At 44.5% G+C, this 22,127-nt stretch overlaps 1 protein-coding gene across 2 annotated transcripts in view; it reads right to left on the reverse strand.

The window, feature by feature from the left end:
* The window catches only part of RABL6 (RAB, member RAS oncogene family like 6), a 61,933-nt gene that overhangs the window by 27,805 nt on the left and 12,001 nt on the right, over positions 1 to 22,127 (reverse strand). For both annotated transcript variants that reach the window (XM_059828693.1, XM_059828694.1), the window contains 6 exons: positions 20,000 to 20,047; positions 14,013 to 14,065; positions 12,346 to 12,437; positions 11,318 to 11,458; positions 10,077 to 10,182; positions 2,467 to 2,570 (listed from right to left, as the gene is read on the reverse strand). In XM_059828693.1, coding sequence (XP_059684676.1) covers positions 2,467 to 2,570; positions 10,077 to 10,182; positions 11,318 to 11,458; positions 12,346 to 12,437; positions 14,013 to 14,065; positions 20,000 to 20,047 — 544 coding nt within the window. The remainder of the gene's footprint in view (positions 1 to 2,466; positions 2,571 to 10,076; positions 10,183 to 11,317; positions 11,459 to 12,345; positions 12,438 to 14,012; positions 14,066 to 19,999; positions 20,048 to 22,127) is intronic.

A 22,127-nucleotide genomic window follows, 5' to 3' on the forward strand; every position in this document is an offset into this window, starting at 1 on the left:
AGTTCCCTGCCATATGAGTGTGGTTATTTCTTTAAATTGGAACTTTGGCTAAAGGACTTGAGCCTGAAGAGCTCTGGCAGGGATAAAAAAATGAATGTAAGAAGAGTATACCTTTCAACCCTGGGGTTGAAGTAACCCCTTTGCAGCTCATCTGTTTCAGAGAGGTGCCACTGAAACAATCAGACTCTTTGTTTCTACCTGGGGTGCAGAGAAAAACCTCAAAAATCCTAAAATAGCGCTCTATTTTAGTCAGTGTGATCAAAGTACTCAGACGTGACACAAGCTTTTCTTTTGGGATCAGTGGCTCATGCCAGGAAGCATCCAGGAATATTTTAAAGACCTTTCTATAAAGAAGCGTTATTTTCTGAAAGCAAAGAACATTGATCTCAGTACAGAGACATAAATGTGCAGTAGCTGGAGTGAAAGCAGAAGTTGGCCAGCTGCAGAAAAATGCCACTTTATTTGCTAAACCAGACTCCTAAAGAAAAGTCTTGCTTTTAATATTTTAGCAACTCCCCTTTTGTCAGGTACCATGGCTAAGGTATTTCTTATGCCATGTTAAGCCAATTATGCAGCCTAATAGTGCAATTAGGCACCTGCAGTGCAAGCCCTCCCCAGCAGCTGAGCAGCAGCACTTTGCTGCAGCGTGCTGTCCTGCAGCGCTGGAGAAGGGCAGCTACTCTGCCTGGCCGGGCGGTGGGCATCTTCAGGTGCACGCACCCCACCTCCTGTTCTTCCTGTGCTTTGGAAAATGACAGGGCACTGACACACGGGCCAAATGTTTATCTGGCTTTGGAGTTTCTGCAGATGACTCAGGGGCTTCTATTGAGGTGATGCTAGCCACCACTGACTGCACCAAAAGCTCCTCTGAGCTTGCAAAAGGCAAGAACGTACCTTTTGACTTGTTAGTGCGCAGTGCCTAGAGCAACGTGACCAGTCTGGCCCTGGATTCTGGACGCTACCACATTGCAAATGATATTCTTTAGTAATCATAGTATTTCTGCAGGAGCGTGTACCTAGAAAAGGTACTCTCTGGCAGTGGAAGCACGCCAATGTTATAAAATGGTGTACGTTGGTGTGGTTACGCTGGGTGGGATGATCCAGTCTAATATCCATTGCTGGAACTAGGAGGTCTTGCCATCCCACCTCTGTTAGCACTATACCGCTGCTGCTTCCTTTAAGTTCTGGTGTTAAGCAGATGCTTCTCAGAGCCAGCCCAACTCAGATTAACCCAAAAGTAGATATGGCAGAAGATAGTTTTCTGCTGGATTTGTGAGCTGAATTGGCACATGCGAGGCTCCAGTAAATGCTAAAGCTGGTATAAGGGTGAGAGGTGACTAAGTAGCAAGATCTTCCAGTCTAAGTTTGGAACAGCTCTGGCAGCTCTTGATTCCTTTAAGTATCTTCCCATTACTGATGCAGTATAAATAAAAAAACTGGAAAACAATCTGACAGCACAGCCCACACAGCCCAGTCCTTTGAGTAGGGATATCAAGAGAATTGCTGAAGGTACGAGGAGACTAACCAGTCCCTAAGGAAAGGAATGAGGTGAACACTCTGGAAACAGTCCTGCTTTGTGTGTATATGGGGTTTTTCAGTGCTCTCGAAGAAAAACACACTGACCAAGGTTATAGAACTTGAAACTTGGTCTGAAAAATGCTTGTCAAAATGGCTGTGCATGCATATTTCATAATCATCGATTCCAACTTCCAAATAAAGCTGCCTGTAAAGAATCTTTTTCCAATTCATTCTAGGGTTAGCTTTTCTGGCTTGCACATCACTGCAATAAAGACCTCGCAATGGGAATTCACGAGACACATTTGTCAATAACATACATATCTGAAGAGATTCCTGTTCACTGTGCTACAGATGTACTGACTTCGCAGGGCTAAATCTGGCAAACGCTCATTTCAAGCAGCAAGCAAACAGACAGGGCACTGAACAAACACAAGGCAGCAGGAACTAGCCACTATTTCAAACCAGAAATGCGCTGAGTCGTCTGAAGTATTCAAAGGGAGCAAAAGACAACAATGTTGTTGCTATTACTGTCTGCCAATTGTAAGACACACAATACAAAGCAATGCAATAGCCAGAAGAGGAACCAACCTGTGCGCTGAGCAGTAGAGAGATGGAAAATATCCCCTTTCAGCATCAGAGGCTGCAACATAGTTATCTACAAGCCCTTCAGCATGTGCTGCCTCCAGGTGTGCTGTTCAGCTCCACCTCCACTGCCCTCCCGTAAATCATGGGCCTGTAGGAACCAGACCCTTTCACAGGGATCCCCAAGCGCATGCTTTATTTCAGGTGGTGCCACTTAAAAGTGACATTTTACAAGATGCAAAGAAACCCTAAATGTCACTCCCTGGACCCTTCAGTCTGGCCACATGCCATAGCTGGGGCTGCCCGACATTCATGTGACACCTAGACTGCAACAAAACAGTTAGAAAAGATGGCTCAATGACATACAGTTCGTAGTTTTGATCTTCTGTCTCTTGCTGCACTGACAGCTCCTCCAAAGTTGCATCAATATCCAGCTGATTCGTCTCCAGCTGTCGTAGCAACGTCTCCCTCTGAAGAAAGGAAAACAAGCTGGGTCTGAGCAGGAAGGGTCATTGTAACAGATCCCTGTGTTCACAGGGTGCAGTGAGATCTTGTGTCAGCACTCTACCCGCAGCAATGAAATAAACAGGAGCTTCGGTCCCTCTCACGGCATTCAGCTTAAATACAGAAGCACAAAGAGGAGCGGAAGCAGTAGCAGAAGTACGTTAATCCATAAAGTCTGTGTGTAAGAAAGTGATTTGTTTTGTGAGCTGTACTCAGCCATAAATCACTAATGTGTGATTTTCAGACATGGCATCGCCAGTTGCATTTGGAGAACAGTATCAACTCCTGCGGAGAACAGTTGTGCAACCCATTCATTCTGATCTTTTATTTTTTCCCTGTGCTAAAGAAGTCCCTCTGTGAGTAGTACCCAGCTGATGCAAAACCTCACAATAATTTTCTTTTTACTGTCGGGGTAGGTGAATGAGCACAACCTGTCATCTCAGTGAAATTTTAGAAGTCACTGCCCCTCTGCCTTCAGCTGCTGCCCCACAGATGGGGGACAGACACTCCAGTCATTTCAAATGTGCAAAACAGTGAGTTGGCTTCACTAATGTAAACTATGGTAGCTTAATTCAGTCCTTCCCCTTCCACATTTCCAACAGAATCCAGGCAAAAACCTCAGTGGAGGGGAAGTGCTGGCTTAAAAGGCAAAAAATCAATTGCAAATGGTCATGGGACACTCCTCCCGATAGCCCGGATGGCAACGAGAAGAGATCAATAACCACACGCATTACGCTGAGACCGTACAGGCATGGCCAGCTCCAAAGGCTCACCCACAGCGGATCCAGCACCAGCCTCCTCACCCATCCGCCCGGCAGACCCAGCTCTGCGATGGCCCCCAGCCGCAGGCTAACACACCATCCATTTCTGCAGAAACATGCTTCAGGATCCCCTGGCCAAGACTAGAGCTGCCTGTGGCCACCGTCCCGCTCCACGGTACAAATCCTGTACCAAAGCTCCTTTCCCTCTGCTCAGATGCAGCAGGCTGGGCACTGTCGCTGGCCAGGCTCGCACCACCGGCACCCTGCCTGCCTCCCGGGGAGGCTCTGAGCGAGGGGCACATGAGTCGGTTTACACACCCAATTCTGGAGTCAAAAGTCATGAGGTTCAGTGCCTGAAAGCATCAATCCTCCCTCTCCCACTGCCTACGTACTAGATGGCACAGGAAGCAGGGACAGCTTGTGCTGAGACACGTCTGATGACTCACGGCACTGCACAGTGCCTGTTAAAGCGGGGTCCGCCGGTGCCACGGGCTGCCAAGCTGCACCACCACCCAGACAGGAGGAGACACAAGAGGAACTCCAGGTTTCCTCCAAACTGCAAAGGCTTTTGCTTTTATAACTGCCTTATCCTCAAAGTACATTTAAGCTTTCTAGTATGGCAAATATTTTTGTAGTTTAGCATCAATAACCATGGTGAATTTCTAATTCCATGTTTGACAACGCATATGCTCACTGCAGAAAGATCCCATTAGAGTAAAAAGCACAAAAGGAAATATACTACATAATTTACAGAATAAAATCCCTGTGGGAAGACAAACATTTGTATAAAGCAATGGTATTCAGTCTCTACATGCATATACTATTGACAATATAGTTTCATAGACATGATAACTTCGGAGCTATCAAGAAAGTAAGCAAATTTAAAGAGCAAGTAACTCATCTGCCTTATATAAACCACACCACACTACTCTGCCCAGGGGAGTAGTCAGGGCAGAGCTTGAGCCCTCCATGGAACAGGCTGATCTATATCAAATTCTACCATAAATCAGCAAGCAAGGCTTAAATAATTTTTATTTTTTGTTATAACACCAGGGGATTCATAGCAGTTGATAACATTTAAATATGCTAACTTACTGGACGATACAGTCTTTCTTGAAATTTAAGAGCGTCTATGATCATTTAAGCTAATTTACTGCTTCCAAGGCATTTAGATTCTTCATTTTTTACCTTTGTCATCGTGTTAAGAGCTTGGAGTGATCCATATCATTTAACTACAGGCCTGTCAGCCTGACCTCAGTGCTGGGGAGATTATGGAGCAGATCATCTTGAGTGCCATCATGCAGCACGTACAGAACAACCAGGCGATCAGGCCCAGTCAGCAAAGGTTTATGAAAGGCAGGTCCTGCCTGACTGACCTGATCTCCTTCCGTGACAAGGTGACCTGCCTAGGGGCCAAGGAAAAGGCTGTGGATATAGTCTACCAAGACTTTAGAAAAGCCTTTGACACTGTTTCCCACAGCATTCTCCTGGAGAAACTCACTGCTCATGGCTTGGACGGGTGCACTCTTCGCTGGGTAAAAAACTGGCTGGATGGCCGGGCCCAAAGGGTTGTGGTGAATGGAGTGAAATCCAGTTGGCGGCCGGTCACAAGTGGGGCTCCCCAGGGCTCAGTTTTGGGGCCGGTCTTGTTTAATATCTTTATCAATGATCTGGATGAGGGGATCGAATGCACTCTCAGTAAGTTCGCAGACGACACCAAGTTGGGCGGGAGTGTTGATTTGCTGGAGGGTGGGAAGGCTCTGCAGAGGGACCTGGACAGGCTGGATCGATGGGCTGAGGCCAATTGTATGAGGTTCAACAAGGCCAAGTGCCGGGTCCTGCACTTGGGTCACAACAACCCCATGCAACGCTCCAGGCTTGGGGACAAGTGGCTGGAAAGCTGCCCCACAGAAAAGGACCTGGGGGTGTTGGTCGACAGCCGGCTGAATATGAGCCAGCAGTGTGCCCAGGTGGCCAAGAAGGCCAACGGCATCCTGGCCTGTATCAGAAATGGTGTGGGCAGCAGGAGTAGGGAGGTGATCGTGCCCCTGTACTCGGCACTGGTGAGGCCGCACCTCGAATGCTGTGTTCAGTTTTGGGCCCCTCACTCCAAGAAGGACGTTGAGGTGCTGGAGCGTGTCCAGAGAAGGGCGACGGAGCTGGTGAGGGGTCTGGAGCACAAGTCTGATGAGGAGCGGCTGAGGGAGCTGGGGTTGTTCAGTCTGGAGAAGAGGAGGCTGAGGGGAGACCTCATCGCTCTCTCCAACTACCTGAAAGGGGGTTGTGGTGAGGTGGGTGCTGGTCTCTTCTCCCATGTAACTAGTGATAGGACAAGAGGAAGTGGCCTCAAGTTGTGCCATGGGAGTTTTACATTGGATATTAGGAAAAATTTCTTCACCAAAAGCATTGTCAGACACTGGAACAGGCTGCCCAGGGAGGTGGTGGAGTCACCGTCCCTGGAGGTATTTAAAAGATGTGTGGATGAGGCACTTAGGGACAGGGTTTAGTGGTGGACTTGGCAGTGCTACGTTAATGGTTGGACTCGATGATCTGAAAGGTCTTTTCCAACCTAAATGATTCTATGATATTTCCTTTGCTAGGTAATTTTTATTCATCATATTCATAAGCTCTATGCAGATGGAACCTGACTTCAATTAACATGCGTACCAAGAATTATGAAGTCATTAGTTAACTTGAATTCCCTTTATTGCAGTACACAGACAAGAAAGTTTCAGCAAAACACGCTATACGTATTTAAACTTGCTACACTGAACAGAAGAAGTACTAATCAAGGTTTTAGAAGTAATCGCATCTGGAGTCCTGTGTCCCATTCTGGGCTCCCTGGATCGAGAAGGACAGGGAACTGCTGAAGAGGGTACAGAAAAGGGCTGAGAAGATGATGAGGGGACTGGAACATCCTTCTTATGAGGAAAGGCTGAGGGACTTGGGTCTTGTTAGTCTGGAGAAGAGAAGACTGAGGGGGATCTTATCAATGCTTATGAATACTTCAGGGGTGGGTGCCAGGAGGATGGGGCCAGTCTTTTTTCAGTGGTGCCCAGTGACAGGACGAGAGGTAACAGGCACAAACTTGGTCATAGGAAGTTCCATCTCAACGTGAGGAGGAGCTTCTTCACTTTGAGGGTGGCAGAGCACTGGAAGAGGCTGCCCAGAGAGGTTGTGGAATCTCCTTCTCTGGAGATATTCAGAACTCGCCTGGACGCGTTCCTGTGCGATCTGCTCTGGGTGACCCTGCTCTGGCGGGGGTTGGACTGGATGGTCTCCAGAGGTCCCTTCCAACCCCCATTATTCTGTGATTCTGTAATTCTAGATTTTAGAATTCAAGATTCAAGAAATTAAAGATTTTAGAAGTAATAGATTTAATCCTTTCATGTTATTCATACAGCGTAAGCAAAAACGGTCAAAAAAGAGCAAATTTTCTGCTTCTTTGTCCTCAGTTTCCTAAGATGAGTGAAATAAATGCTGAGCAAATTAGCTGAATAAACAGCGACAGAAGGGACACTGCTCTCAAATGCTTACCTTAGGCACTTAGATAATGGCTTTTATTGAACAAGTGGTTTGCCTTTCCTCATACTTTGGCAGTAAGACATATACCAGAGTTGTATTTATTTAAATTTTCACAGATTACAGTAAATGAAGAACTTAGATTTAATTAAGAGAGAGTTGCATTTAATTTTGTAAAAATTCATCACAATAATGGACTTGCGAATACTTAAAAAATAAATTCTATTTTACCATGCTGGTATTAAAATGTTAAAGTAACAGCTTATTTTTAGCAATGCCCCAAAAGAAGGGAAAAAATCACGTGCTACAGACCAACGCTTTGGCTGAATGCCCCTTCCAAGTGCTTCCTGGGAAAAGGCAATTTCAGCTGTCTGCAGAATTTTGTCTCCTTCCAGCGCAGCATCCGAAAGCCCGGTTGACCTGATCGCATTTGCACATTATGCGGGCCACCAGCAATACCTACAGCTACACTGCATTCTCAGGTTTGACAATCCCTCCCCTGGAAAGGAACTGATAAATAATTGAAGAGCCCACGCTGCTAGAGGGAACGTGCTCTATACTGGGGGTATGAATTTCAGCTGCTGCTTTCTTCATGAAAGATGCATGAATGTAAGCTGAACACAGAAATGTGCCACTTAAAACCAATGCACTGAACACCAACTCTGCTAAAGGACAGCGTGGAATCTCGCATACAACTGAACAACTCCTCTTCCCCTTGAGAGCTGCGGGAGGCTAGGCTGGGGAACAGAGAGAAAGCTCAGAAGTTGACTGAGACTGATTAAATCATATCTGCATACCTGGTAGCATTCCTCTCCTTTAATCCGTCTCTGTACCAAAGTACCAGGGAAATTACTCCTTTCTGGAGCCTGTTACTGGCAAAACTCTCTGAAAGTATCAGCAGAACCTTTAGGAATTAAGTCTAGCTGTGATTTTCCTACAAATTTTAACATCATGCTGCACTGGTTGTTAATTAGGCCCAGCGGGGCCAGCCCTGGCTCCCCGCGCACTCAAGGGCAGGACTCCCGGCCGGTCTCCAGGAGCAGCGGAATGCCCAGAGCCAGCCAGCAGCAGCTACTGCAGAGCAGCACGAAGCTCTTCTAATAAACCTGGGACACAAATGCAAGCAGCACTGGAAAAACTAAGTGCAGCACATCTTGGCTCAAGTCTGACATCAAGTAAAGCCCCAAACCCTGTGGGAAGCAACCAAAAGCCTCCAGATTTGCAGTGTCACCTGCCTCGGCACAGAATGACAAGGCCAGGGATCTCCTGCACACCAGAGGGAAATGAAACAAGCCATCTCCACATTGGATCCTATCCTGTAATTTTTTTCAGAATGCACAGAAAAGCACCCGCCTGCAATCCCTGTATGAGCACAGAACTGCAGGAATTAGTTTTGGCATTGCTGTTTTAAAGGAAAAACCAGGCAGCTACAGTCTGATCACTGTCTCCTTGAATGACAGGCATAGGGCAACCTCCTCAACTGCCACCTCCTGTGTCGAGGTACAAAGAACAGAGCAAACATATCTACGAGCATGGTTTACACGCGTCCCCCCAAATCTCCCCTTGCACATTTTGGGAACTAAGCTGTAACGAGAAGTCTTTTCAGGTTTGTTTCTGCGGCGTTGAATTATTTAATTACATTACATGAAAACCACAGGATTTGGGAGTCTAATTACGTGGCACCTCTGTATTTTGGACTATCCACAGCGCTACCCCGAGCCCACTAAAGAGAGTGGAGAGTAAATCTGGGCTGGTCACCCCATCTCCCTCATCTCTCCTAAGCAACTGTCACTGGACTCTCCAAACAGCTAAAGGTTGTACCAGAATTCTATATTCTATTTCCTTGAAGACCAAGATTTGTCCAATAAGTTCTTTGGCTTCGGGGCAAATTACCTTAACTAAGTGTCCTAATTGCTTTCAGTCTCGAATTCATAGATCATGTTCACCTACACACAGCACATTTAAGTGAAAGGTCCCCTAAGACTCGCATCCTAAAGCTGCTTCCAAGCAAACCCGATACTACAAATGCTGCGGTATTTCCTGCTTATAACTATGGCTAGGAAAATCATCGCATATACTGATTATTAACAGTATCATTACGAGCAGCTTTCAGAAACAAATCTGGCAGGAAGGCTGTGCTAACGTCTTTGTCTCTTATCAGCAACTATTTGAGAAAAAAAGGAGAGATCCACAAAACCAACAAAAGTAACCTGAGGACTAATTATTCTGCATGGTTTCCACAAGACATCATTTTACCACAGGAGCCGAGGTTATAAAACCAAATGTTTAACCAACCCTTTAACCATGCCGGTAGATTTCAATCTTCTCCACTGAGCAGCAAGTTGAGTTTATATCTCAGATTTCTATAACTTCCTCCTCAAAAATTTATTGTTTGACTTGTTTCACTGGGGTGTTTATACAGTCAATTTTCTTACCCTGGTTCTTTCTGCTCTACAGCCTGAGGGCATGGTAACATCCACTAATATGTCCGAGCTTCTTCTGAACTAGCATTTCAGTGGGGATTATTTGTATAAAAATACACACAGACATTTCAATTGCTGGTGAAAGATAATCAAGACCAACTGCTTGTTTTTTTCCATCCAAAAGAGAACAATGATACATCATCACATGTACCCCCAAAAAGCGTATGATGTTGATCCCAAAGGACTCCTGTATGGTCACCCCAAAGGACCACAGCTGAGAATTCCACCCTTCTGTGCCCATTCAGCCTTTGCCTTTCCACTCAGTCCACCCAAGAAGCCTCAGTTATGAAGGAAATGAGAGACCTGGATCTATGTGCATAGGATCCAGCAGATCAGTTACTGTTAGGGCAAAGATCTTCAGCAAACATTTGTCCCTGAACTGTTCAGTTCATGACATTTTTGATTTGGTAACTGCACCACCGCATGCAATTTTCTTGCTAGTGTTATTCATCACCTTGGAGCCTTTCTCCAGAGGTAAGCATTTGTGAACGCAGCAGAGAAGAGTCCTCTCGCAAGCAGAGATGTTTAAGTCACAGGCACCAATGTACTAACATAATTTTGTTAACAGCTCTTATGAAAAGAAAAATCTACTCAGGATCCTTTAACAACAAAAGAAACCCCAAATACCAAATTCCTGCCTTAGAAACAGAGAAAATGAAATCTGTCCCACCCACCCAGCACATCAGGGAAATACCCTCTGTCTTACCTGCAGCTGCAAGAAGGGGATGTTGAAGAACTTGTGCAGGTACTTGAGGCCAAAGCTGTTCTTCATGGAAGACTCAGCATAGCGAAAATATGAGGAGCCAGGAGGCCTGTCTCAACCAGATAGGTAGAGAGAAGAAAACTGTACAAAGAACAAGGACTGCATACAGACAGAAGAGACACTTGCTGAACTACATACCATGAACAATCCTCATTTACAAGCCAACCCCTCAAATCCCCAGATGTAGGCTAGCAGGTCATTCTGCTAGGGACTCGTTATTCTGTTTACAGACAAAATTCACACTTTGTTCCTCCTGAAGTGTGGCAGAACGCAGCTGCTGTTGTGTTGCAGTGACATGGGGCTGCCAGGCTAAGAAATACTATGTCAGGACACTGGGCCATTGGTTTACTAAACTGGGGGGTTCACAGCTGTACAAGCTGTTCATTTCTCAGTGAAGGTTTTGTTTTAAAACCACGAACAGACTTACATTAAGTCACAAGCATCAGCAGTGGGCATTAAACTCAGCTAAGTCACATATAGGGATGAACTTGGAAAGAAATGATTACAGTACGGAATCAAGCCTTAAAACCAATACCATTTCCGTGTACCTGACACAGGCACAAATAAGAGACTAGGAAAATGAAAAAAACGCCTTAAAAACATAAAAACCACACAATAAGGTACAATCTATTGAATCCTGAACAACAAATAATGTTTTCTACTAAATAACAGAGCGCCTCAGACCTCTGTGTAAGGGAAAATCTTGCCTGGCTGGCAAGGGAGGCGTATGACTTGGCTGTGCCCAGTAAAAGCTGTGTGGGGATGCTCTCAGAGGAAGAACAAGAGAGACAGCTGCACTGGCTCTCTTGTAGCAGAATTATTTGGAGTAGAGAACAGTTGTGCTGCAGGGAGAGGATTCTTTCACAAGAGAAGGACTATCCAGAAAGAAGATGAGTTCTTGGGAAGAGTACTTCTGAAAGGCACGTGCTGGCAGGCACTCGCTGCTTCCAGGAATACAGCTAACAATCTGCCCAGTACAGGCTCCTAGATCAAAGGAAAAAGAACCTATCGTGTAAGCTGCTGTATGAGACACTCGGAGCTATGAAAGCCCAAAAGCTAGGCAGAGGGTCCGAGGATGAACGTGATGTGCATTGGAAACACGGCAGCAATGCAGTCATCTATGGCTGATGACAGAGAGTAGCCAAGGTCCGCTCCCGTGCCTGGTGACCGTGGTGCCATCTTACCTGTTTAGATTGTCGATGAGGTCCCGCACGTCACCAGGCAGAATGACCCGGTGCTCCCCCATGTCTCGGTAATTCCCAAGCACGCACACTGGAACGTGGGTCGGCACTTTAGGAAGCTCCCTCAGAATATAGTTAAATGTCCTTCACCATAGGAGAGAGAGATACAGGCAGATCACTGGGAAACATCATTCTCTGAGCAGTTTCATGCACAAATCATAGGAAAAAAACAACAAAGCAAGAATTTTTTTTCCAAAATCCTTCCAAGACTGTGGCTTTTGCTTTTCTTCTCCCCTCAGAGAAGTACATTAATGGTAAATATGTTTCTATCATTCTTTATTCAAAACCAACTTGGTAAGTTCAATAATGCACTTCCACCAGCAACCTCACATCTCCTGCAGCAGTATTTCCCTCAGTCCTACAAAACTGTGTGGGGTCAACAGAAGAAAAGGATTCACTCCCTTCAGCTGTCAACGGGCTCACTGACCCATACCAAACCTGTAGAACACAAGCTTAAATATAAAGCAGGAACTCTTACCACCTCCTCTTTCTACTCTGGCTTCCGTATGCCTCTCACCCTCCTCAGCAGATGTGTAAAATGAACAGTTCATTATTTCTGTACATTTACGCAGCCTAGGGCCTCTAAATAATCCTTACTAATACCAGTTTTCCTGGGAATTTCTCACCAGCATTCCCCTTTCCCTTGTGCTCTGCAGAGCACGGATTTGTAACACGCCCGGCATACTTTGCAGCTGTGATAGCACTAATTATCAAACATCCGACAGCAGTATATCAAAACTACAGTACACAAGCCCACAGGGAGACGCTTGTTTGAAACAAGCCCAGGAGAGGAGTATATTAAAAGACATGTCAGAAGACAAAGCTATTATTTTAAGAGATACAAGCTTGCTTCAACTCATTAGGCTGGTTATCAGCTCCAGAGTCCATCTGGGAATCAAGAGGTCTAGAAGTCATTAGTATTCACTAAACAAGCAAGAATCATGTGGTGCATGCCGCTGAAGATGTCTTACCACTGTTTGGTGATGTCAAACATCATCACTACGCCGTTGCAGTTTTTATAGACATCCAGGAACTCTGCATCCAGAGCCATTTCTGACTCTGCCTGAGGAAGTAAAGGCAAAAGAAGCAGTAAATAACTTAATTCAACTTCAGGCTTGTACAGAACACAACTGCTACAGTGCTGAACAGGCAAACTTTCTAAAGTGACAGCTACTATAAGAAGTATCCATGGATTTCACATCATCATCTTTTAAGCAAGATACCTGGTGGTTCACAGTATCCATTGCCCATGGGAGCAGGATGCGAAGCACCTCACAGTCTCTGAACAAAACATGTCTGACAGCAAATGCTAAAACCCACCCCCTGCTCTTTCCCCTGTGCCCCCAAATCCTGCGTTGACAAGATAACTCCATATAAGCTCCAGGATGGAGGACAGAGGACACAGCTCCCACTCCATCTCTTTGCCAACCCAAATATTGACTGTACTTCTAATGCTCCTGGTGTATAAAGCCAGGGTGTAGTTTTTCCCGAGTTTCTCCCGCACAGGGCTGAAAGTATTTATTAGTATCTGATTTGGTTTTCATCATTTGGACTCTGCACGCTGCAAAGTATAGTACTGGTCACAACTCAACCTCCAAGGCTCCTGTTGCAGTTTGGTGCCTATAGAACAATTCTCACTCATGTCCCAGGAGTGGAAAATGCACCCGTGTTTGCAAGGGAAGAAGCAGCTGTGATATCTGTTCTCACAGAGGCTTTTTCCCGTAGGAGAATATTTTTAAAGAAAATTCCCCTAACCTGACCACACAGATTGAGCAGGACTGGCACCCTGGTGAAACAGGTAACTCTTCACTGCCCTGACCCATCCCCAGAACCGAGCACGCAGCTCTCTGCATATCAGCGACGCTGCCTTTCCCATCAATTTCAACAAAGTGGTTATTGAGCGCGTACCAGAACACCGTCCGTGCACTGAGTCCCGAAGGGCACTGACACGTGAACGGGAGCAATAAAGCTCTTTAAGAGCTGCAGCAGAGATCATGGGATCAAGTGTCTTGAAACTGAATTTTTCCTGAGGATAAAATCATTTTGAAAGAGATGCCATGGAAGTCCACTGGCAGCCCAAATGCAGTTTGGGGAACGTGGTAGTATGGTCTCCCATACAGCACTTGGTTCTACAGCAGAAGATCCAAAGGAGACAGATTTGTGCAAGAGCCTTGAGGACACCACTCTGTTTACTTTTACGTGCTAGGTAGCACTTCTAGTGCCCCTTCCTCCTCTATATTTCAAAGGGTGTTAAAAGGTAATTGTTAGCCCAGTTTTAAGGAGCAACCAGAGAGCATGAGACCAAGTGACTTCTTCAGGTCTCACAAGAAGTCCATTACAAAAGGACTTCGGGCCACTGTCGATGTGCAGACAGGTACAAAGCTACTGAGTAAACACCTAGGGTGCAGTCATTCCCAAAAGACAAAATGGAAAACAGCAAGAAAGTTGCGGTGAGGGCATGAACAGGGATAAAATGCACAGGCAAAAGAGTGAAGAGCATCAGGGATCACATTGCCCCTCATTTGCCTGCCAGGCTGGCCTTAAAGCAGAAACAAATATAGAACTTGCTCTCCGTGGACCAAAGGTGGACTAGAGGCCTCCTGCTAAGAGGCAGACATCTGCACTCAAGGTGACTCACCTCCTGAGGGTCATTTTCCAGTTTCAAACCATCTCCTCGTTTTTTGCATTTTCCTTAAAAAGAATTGTAAAAAAAAAAAAAAAAAAGAAAAAAAGGCATTACACTGGGCAGAGAACTCCAGGATGGGTCTGGGCTGGACCACAGCATTCAGAACGTGACCTTAAAGCATATCTAACTTCTACTATAAGCATGGGGAATTAGGAGGGGTGGGACAGGCATGCCTTGCTGAAGAATACCAGCTACCCTGTTCAAGAATACCAGCTAGTCTAATTCAAAGATGAATAGGACTTCTTGTTGCATTAGTGTTGAAGAAGCAAAAGATCATGGGGCTGAACAGCACAACTACATATGCAGCCTTCCTAAGGGATGCTATGACCTTGCTGTGCTATGTCACTGACCTGAAGCAAGCGGTCTTGTAAATAAACGTGATCTCAGAGCCCATCGGGTGCTTTGGGCTGACTTGTGACCAAAAAAAGGGGTGGCAGGAGACTGAGAATTTAACAGCCAGAAGACAGAACTTATACAAGGGCAAATCCAAGCAAAAGCAAATTAACTGTGGCGAGGGGGCTGTGGGGAAGTAGAGGAGAGACAGCCTACACGTGCATGAAAGGCGAGAGCCAGAGGGTCAGGTCTGGTCATCACCAGCAAAGGTGCAGAAAGGAAATCCTCCAGAGGCACCATCCAAAGCCACACGTACGGACACACGCACACAAAAGTAAGCTAGAGGACAGGTAAAACTCTGATTAAGCTCCCAGGAAAGTGCAACGCTAAATACTTGGAGAGGACACCAGGAAAGCACTATAGAGACGTGCCCTGCAGCCCCACAGCCACAATCCCATCTGGAGGCATCTACGCGTTTCTCTCCAACTCATCTGCTTCTCCTAAGGCACATGCTAAAATACAGCCCTTATACTTAAAGGCCAGACCCCCTGAGACTTCTCCCTTTTCTTACAGCCTCAATAAACACTGGATGAGTTCACAAGCTGACATTTTAAAGTACCACTGACATTTCACTCAGCATCCCCAGAAAAGGAGTTGGTGTTTTTAAAAGTCTGGCTCCCTGAAAATTTTGTGTTACACCAGTTACACTGTAATCATGTTTCCAAACCTTAAAGCCTGCAACCACAGCAGACAGAGAAGACACCGTGTATCTGTACCTACCATTAGCAGAGTGGCAATCAGCTAACATGACTTTCTGGTGTAGAGACTTGGCACTAAGGATTGCCAGGAGTCTCAATATCTAAGAGTGAGGACATCTTCTTTCACTTCAAAGAAGTTTAGTGTGGCCATATAGTGAAAAAAATCTGTCCTCGCCCCCCAGGTATTGTTTAAACTCTATGTACAGCAGTTGCCAGAGCTCTATCAAATGATGGCACTGCACAATGAATAACCCTGCAAGATCTGGAGTTATGTTTTACAGATACCAAATATCTTCCAGATATTACTGACAGCAATTAAGAACTGTACTTCTGAATTAACTTTGTTCTGTGTTTTCCTAGTATAAATAATGATGACTTAACTAAACTATAATGGCAGAGACTTGGAATTCCTTCTCATAATTTCTAGAAATTCCCTGTGTCACTGGCAACAGAAAGTGTTGGCAGCTTGGATGCACCCACCAAAAAACCTCCCATTGACTCTCTAAAAGACTCTGCAACGCTGGGGACCAAAATAACATCTAACAACTATTCAACTCCGCTGATTAACATGGAGCAACTACTTGTAAAATTCACGGTTCTGCCAGATGCTGCATGTGAAACAAAGTGTTTCATTCTTTTTGCATGCAGGTCAAGGATAAATAGTTAGGAAATAAAGACTTATTAATGGAAGTTTTAATGCTGCAGGATACAGCAGGAGATTCCAGTCCCTACACCCTGACAGTGTGTCTGGTGAGTGCTTCTGTGCATCACTGCAAAATGTTTGCCCCCCTCATGTCATCTTACTGTTGACATCTGAAAGGAGCAGAACATGTTTCCTGGGAGGATCCAAGTATGGGCTCTGATTTTTCCCAGTGCAACTGAAGGTGTGGGATGTCTGGGACGTGCATGCCTTTTCCCATTTCAGTTAAATTCTTTTCAAGTCAGTGGCATTCACGTGGCTTCTCTGAATATCAAAACATCACTATTTCTGCAGTTGCTGCTAAATTATGCTCGGCATGACCTGAATTTCTAGGTATTAAAACAGAATCCCAAGCAACCACAAATACTCTTCATAGTTCCTCCCATCCAGAGCAATCAAGGTGTCTTTCTAACCTGGACACATTTACAACCAATGCTTTGAGATTGAATATGTGACTCACGCTTCTCCTTGCTTATGGCTTTTTGTGTGTACCAAGAGGAATGAATAATATTCTTACATGATACTCATCACTGCTGTAAAGGAGGTCATCTATAAAGGAGTAACAGAGCTGAAAAGCGCATGTGTGTACATATTCATGCACAGTGTCTATTTTTGGAACCAAAACTGCAGGATGAGCCAGATAGAGACAAGATGTATGTAGTGAAAAGATGCAATTCAGCCTGTAAAGGCAAGCGCACAACGAAGATTTGTGTTGTTATGTGAACGAGGTCCTGTGTTTAAGGTTGCACTGACGGGTAAACTAGGAGTCTCAATTAGAAAGCAAGTGTCTTCATGTTGCGATCGCTCAGCTTCTCTACCTAGAACAATGACTGCTCCTTATTTACAGGCATAATAGCAACATGGAAACCAAATAACCTTGCAGCAGTGCCCCAAAGCCTACAGAACAGTTCTTACTGAACACTGGAAGACTGGGTTCATGACCAGTCTCTGCACCTCTATGTACCATCAGCTTTGTTGCAGGATAACAAGGACACAGTACAGCTTGCCAACAAATGCTGTCCACAGGGCAAGGGAGATGCTTCTGTTCACCATTCAAAAATACACATCCAGAATATTTGCATCCCCAGTGTTATCTAACTTGTGACATCCGAAAATAACAGAAACATTAATTCTGATCTTTCCTCCTTCTTGCAGCACACCTGCGGGAGGGAGAGGGGTGAAGGGGCAGGCAGAGGAAAGAAATCTCCAATACGAGGGAAACAGTTTATGCTATTTTGGGGGCAACAGAAACAAAGTATGATTTGATCCCTTCAGTTAGTGTATGGGAAAAGATGCAAGAACCAAACTAGCAGAAGTTACAAGACAGGAGATCAGAACTGTTCTTGAATCACCTGCACTCAAGCAGCTTTTTTGCATTCAGGATGTTACAGCTTTATGACCTGCAGTAGTTACACAACTTGCTGCAAAGCCAGATGAGTCAGGACTGTGACTTTTGCTGAGAGATATCTTTCCTACGTTCTATTAGTTCCAAGGGCAGCAAAGGAGATGGTATTTACTACACACACCACACAGAATTCAATACAATCCATAGCTGGGGGCAAGCTCTACTTCTTAAGATTTTAACAAATGGCATCATTTCACAAATGAGCCCCGCTCTCTGAGCGGCCCCAAGGAGAACACAGCAGGCTGCAGGGAAGTCCACACTCCAGTGAGTCTGCACGTTAAAAAAAGAAATCCCCAAGAGTCAAGAAAAAGGTAAGAGGAGCAGTACAGTATAGTGGTTGCCATTTCCCCTCCTTCAGCGCACTAACCAACCTCACAGGTTTTAAGCTTTCACAACAAATCTCCCCACACTTCCAAACTAACATCTATGTGCTGAACAAATGACACCCAGGCACCAGCCAGGCAGGGCCAACACAGCTGCCTCCTGCATTCCTGAAACAGTCTGGAGGGAAAAATCAAAGCGCACTGCTGAACTAACAAGGACAGGGAGGCACACTGCTAGTAAGCGTGAGAAGAAACACCACTTAGTAAAACCACATTTAACATCGGTGCAAAAACATGAAGTTTTTCAGGGTGCAACATATTAAGTTTCCCCAAATCCTCCTGTGCACGTTCGCACCGAGACATGAAGAATGGCAGCGTTGCATAGAAGAGGCTGAAGCTGCTTTACAAGACTAAAGTTGAAAACTGCAGTTTATGGATACATCCTTTAGACAGTCTAGCTAAATACCCACATCAGGCTTTCAATACATTTTCAAGCATCTTAATTTAAATAGAAGTCTCTTAATTTTCTCCAACAAGGAATAATTCTTCTAAAACGGGAAAACTCTGGCAAAAAAATTCAGCCTGGAAAACAATGTACGTTGAAATGCATGCTCAGAACGTGCATTTTTGGCAGTTTCTAACCCAGTCTGATAAATGCAGCATTCTGCACAACTCTAAATATGCACATTAGCCAAGATCTTGTAGGCAAGGAAAAAAAGGAGGATCAGGTCTTGTCAGCACTATGCTGCAGCAGCACTGAATACTTCACTACTAAGTCTACAGTCTAGATTAGTGTCATTCTCACCAAAAGCATCACGCAGGAGGATTTTTTGTCCTAAGCATACAGAAGGAAGAACAAAAATGTCATGAGACAACATTAAAATGGAAGTTAGATATGAGCAAGCTCTTAATGGTTAATTTGCACATTTTCCTAAAGTTGTACTTATCAAGAATCTGCAATGCTATGGCAATAGGAAAGGATTTGATTTTGTTACATCATGATGATCTGAATTTTTACACTGCATTGATTAAGTACATTTGATTACATAAAAATACATATCTCTGGTCCATAAGTAGGGATCTTAGCAGAATGAGTTGTATTTCAAAAGAATATAAAGTGGAGAGAAGAGAATCCCTTGAGATTTCTAACACATGCTCCACTGTCAGAAATGAAAGCAGTATATCAGAAGAGCTGTTATCAACATCTGCACATATCAAATCCAATCCATTTTGCAAAAAAAAATGACAAGTCTCTAGTTGAGAAGATGACTCTGCTCAGAGAGCCTATTCACAGAAATAAATGCTGGAACCACATGATTCCCAAATTAACTGTCTATCTATTCATACTGAAGTTGCAAGGCAGCAAGAAAACGGATGTTTTGCTCAGATTCCAGACCTGCACATGTTATCCCAGGATCTGAAAGCCAAACTGCAATCAGACTGACTTCAGCAGTAACTCTGACCTAAGTAAGGTTTTGTCTACGCTGTGAAAGTTGGGGTTTAAAAGAATAAAAAGTGCCCAGGATTTTAAGTTACTGGCTCAAGTTAACCTAAAGGCTCCATTATGCATCTGAACTAGAGCTGCTATCTTTAATTACCTTTTCTTTTTTACTATTGTACATACAATTTAGCTAGCATGAAAAATTAAATTTCTCCCTTTCCTACTCCCTATTGTACTTATCTTCTTATTTTTCGGTGTTAACGCATGTGTAAGTTGCACAGGTGGCACAGCAGAGGTAGTGCACCTTGGATGTGGTTCCGCTGAGGAATGCGTGCCAGCACAGATTCCAGCTAAGGCTGCAGGAAAGGGAGCAGCAGCCAAACCATAAAAGTTTAAGTTTCAATGACTGTGGTCAACAGATTTGACTGACTAAGCATTTAGAAAATATTTTGGATTAAATATATTGCATTTGCTGTCCTACGTGAATTTAAGTAATTGGCTTCTCTTTTGTCCTTCCCTCCTGCATACATTATTCACTGCAGATAACATTTTATCAATTTAACAATAGCATTCCTTTACAAAAACAGCTCGGCAAGAACTTTTATAAACAGAACAAAGAACTCAGTAGCTGTCTAAACATATATAAAGCTATAAAAGGGAGAAGATGAACTTTATTATAAAGTTCAGAGAATCTGAATACACTAAGCAGCAGGCTATTTCATCTGTCACGGAGCACATGAAACAACTGCTTCTGAATATTGGGTTGATCTGAAGTTCAGATTCCAAATAATGGGCACAGGAGACTCCTCTCTCCTTTCCCTATTTTTTCAGGAAGTAACATCTATGCACTTGAAAAAAATAAGTACAGACATTTTTCTAAAGTAGCAGTAAGCAGGTATTTCTGAATTCCATATAAGTTTTTAATTAAAATTGAGAAAGCACAATGAATGTCCATTAGAAAGTAAGTTATAAATCTTACCTTTGTCAACTACATCCCAGACTTCAACTTTAACAATATCGTCAGTGGCTAAAAGCACAATAAGAACACAAAGTGTTAGAAGAAGATTTCAGTAAAATGTCCAACACTCTATGCTCACCACAGAGAGCCTAACCCAAAGCCAACGTTGTCAAAGTAGGAGATGAATGTCAAAAGAAAAGTAATTCTTGAGTGAGTTAAAAGAAAACCCAAACATAACAAGAAGGCCCACTGTTGAAGGTCCAAGTTGTACACCAAAACTGTACTATCTAAAGAACTTCTTAAAGACTCTTAGCCACATAAGTGATAGCTACATTTCCTTGATGTTTCATGTCAGATTTGAAGCATGTTATAAATACTTTGTGTAGATTCTTTTCATAACTTACAGAGGTTTCCATATTCTTTCAAAAAAGACATAAATTTAATCTGGAGAATGAAGTCTGCTCTATAAGCAAGGCATACACTCGAAAAAAAGAGGAATATACGCATTTAAGGAAGATCAACCTTACTAATAGCATCTTCACGTAAACGTGACAAACAGCGCAGACAGTGCTGTGGCTACAGAAATCCCTTCTCTCTGCAAATTTCAAGTTGCAGTTTGTGAAAAATAAGATATTATTAGCAATTTTGCCTTTTAATGAGCTGCAGCATCAGTAAATTCTAAGCAGCAACATACATTTGAGTTGCTAAAATCTGAAGCAAGACAACCGTAGTTCTAACGAGAGAGACACTACTGCTGGTAATGACAGCCAGCAGCCTAACTTTCAGATGGCACGAGGGATGGGCAGCCTTGGTTAGATGTTCCTATTGAATCCAAATAAGCAGTCCGATCTTCATGAAGTTGTTCCATGAAACAGTTGCTTTTTGGAAATGCTATAGGCTACAAAGCAAAAGCTTGTACTTGGAGCAGCTCTGAACATAGAGCAATGGAATAGGAGGATAACGTCTCACAGTAGAAAACAATCTTATAGGACGGCATGAGAAATTAGCTAAGCATCACTGTCAAGCCAGGAAACATTTCCTCTACAGAATTCACTGTTGGCTTCATTTAAATGTTTCAAAATATTGTAAATACAGATTACGAATAAAGGAAAACTTTGATCCTCTGCTTCTGGAGAAAGATCCTTTTTTACGTTTATGCATGAAGCAACATCAGCCTTTGTTTTTCCTCATAGCGACTCCTGCTTATCTTCCACTTTGCCAGCGAGGCAGTGGGGCACAGGATGAACAGGAGACTTGCCCAGGCTCAGCCCAGCCGCTGCATCACAGGCTCGGATGGGACTGAAAACCCAACAGGCATATAGCAGCCTGCAGTCCTAAAACCTCTGCTCAAACCATTACACGCCCCCAATTAATTCTGTCCCTGAATATTTCTACAGACCATCAAGCCAGGTACGGCTAAAGTCCAACCACTCCCCGTTACTCACCTGGCACCCAGCTGTACGGCCGGCTACTCACACCCAGGCACTGGCACAGCAGGGTGCTCTTCCTGTGACACGGGGTGCTCGAGTCCGTGGTCCGTTCAGGGCACGCCGTCACCCTGCAGGTGCTGGGACACAGATCAGCTAGTGGAGGTCTGCCCCCAAATTCACCCCCTGCAGCTGGGACTGGTGCTGTCCCTGAAGGACAAGGGGACCAGCAAAGTCAATCCTGGCGCCTTTCAACAGTCAAGACTTTCTGCAAAAGGACAGGATTTCCTTTCTCAGATGACAAACTTCGCAGGGGCACAGGTGGAGTGCAGAAGCCTGCCTGTTTTTTCCAGCAGCGCCATGTGAAGCAGCACATAAGCATTAACAAGGGGCTTCCGTGGAGAAGCTGGAACCCCATTTCAGAAAAGTAAGCGCTTGGAGAGACGTGCAGTGCTCTCCTAGGAGCTGACCTAGCACTGGGACCTTGCTCCCAAGCTCCAGAGATCTCCACCTCCTTTACCCTAACACTAAATGCACCCTCAGTCTAAGATTTGTTCTACTGCTGAGTAATTTCTGCAGCACTGACCTCCTGCTGAGCAGCAGCACTCCCAGATAGCTGAGTGGAACCATTTGACCCAGAAAGACCTGCTCTACACCCTTTTATCTGAGGGGAAGCACAGAATTTCACAAAGAAACTGACTGCACCAGATCCAAGAAAACCA

The sequence above is a fragment of the Gavia stellata genome, chromosome 24 (genome assembly GCF_030936135.1).
Source record: "Gavia stellata isolate bGavSte3 chromosome 24, bGavSte3.hap2, whole genome shotgun sequence".
In the NCBI taxonomy this organism is placed as follows: Eukaryota; Metazoa; Chordata; class Aves; order Gaviiformes; family Gaviidae; genus Gavia; species Gavia stellata.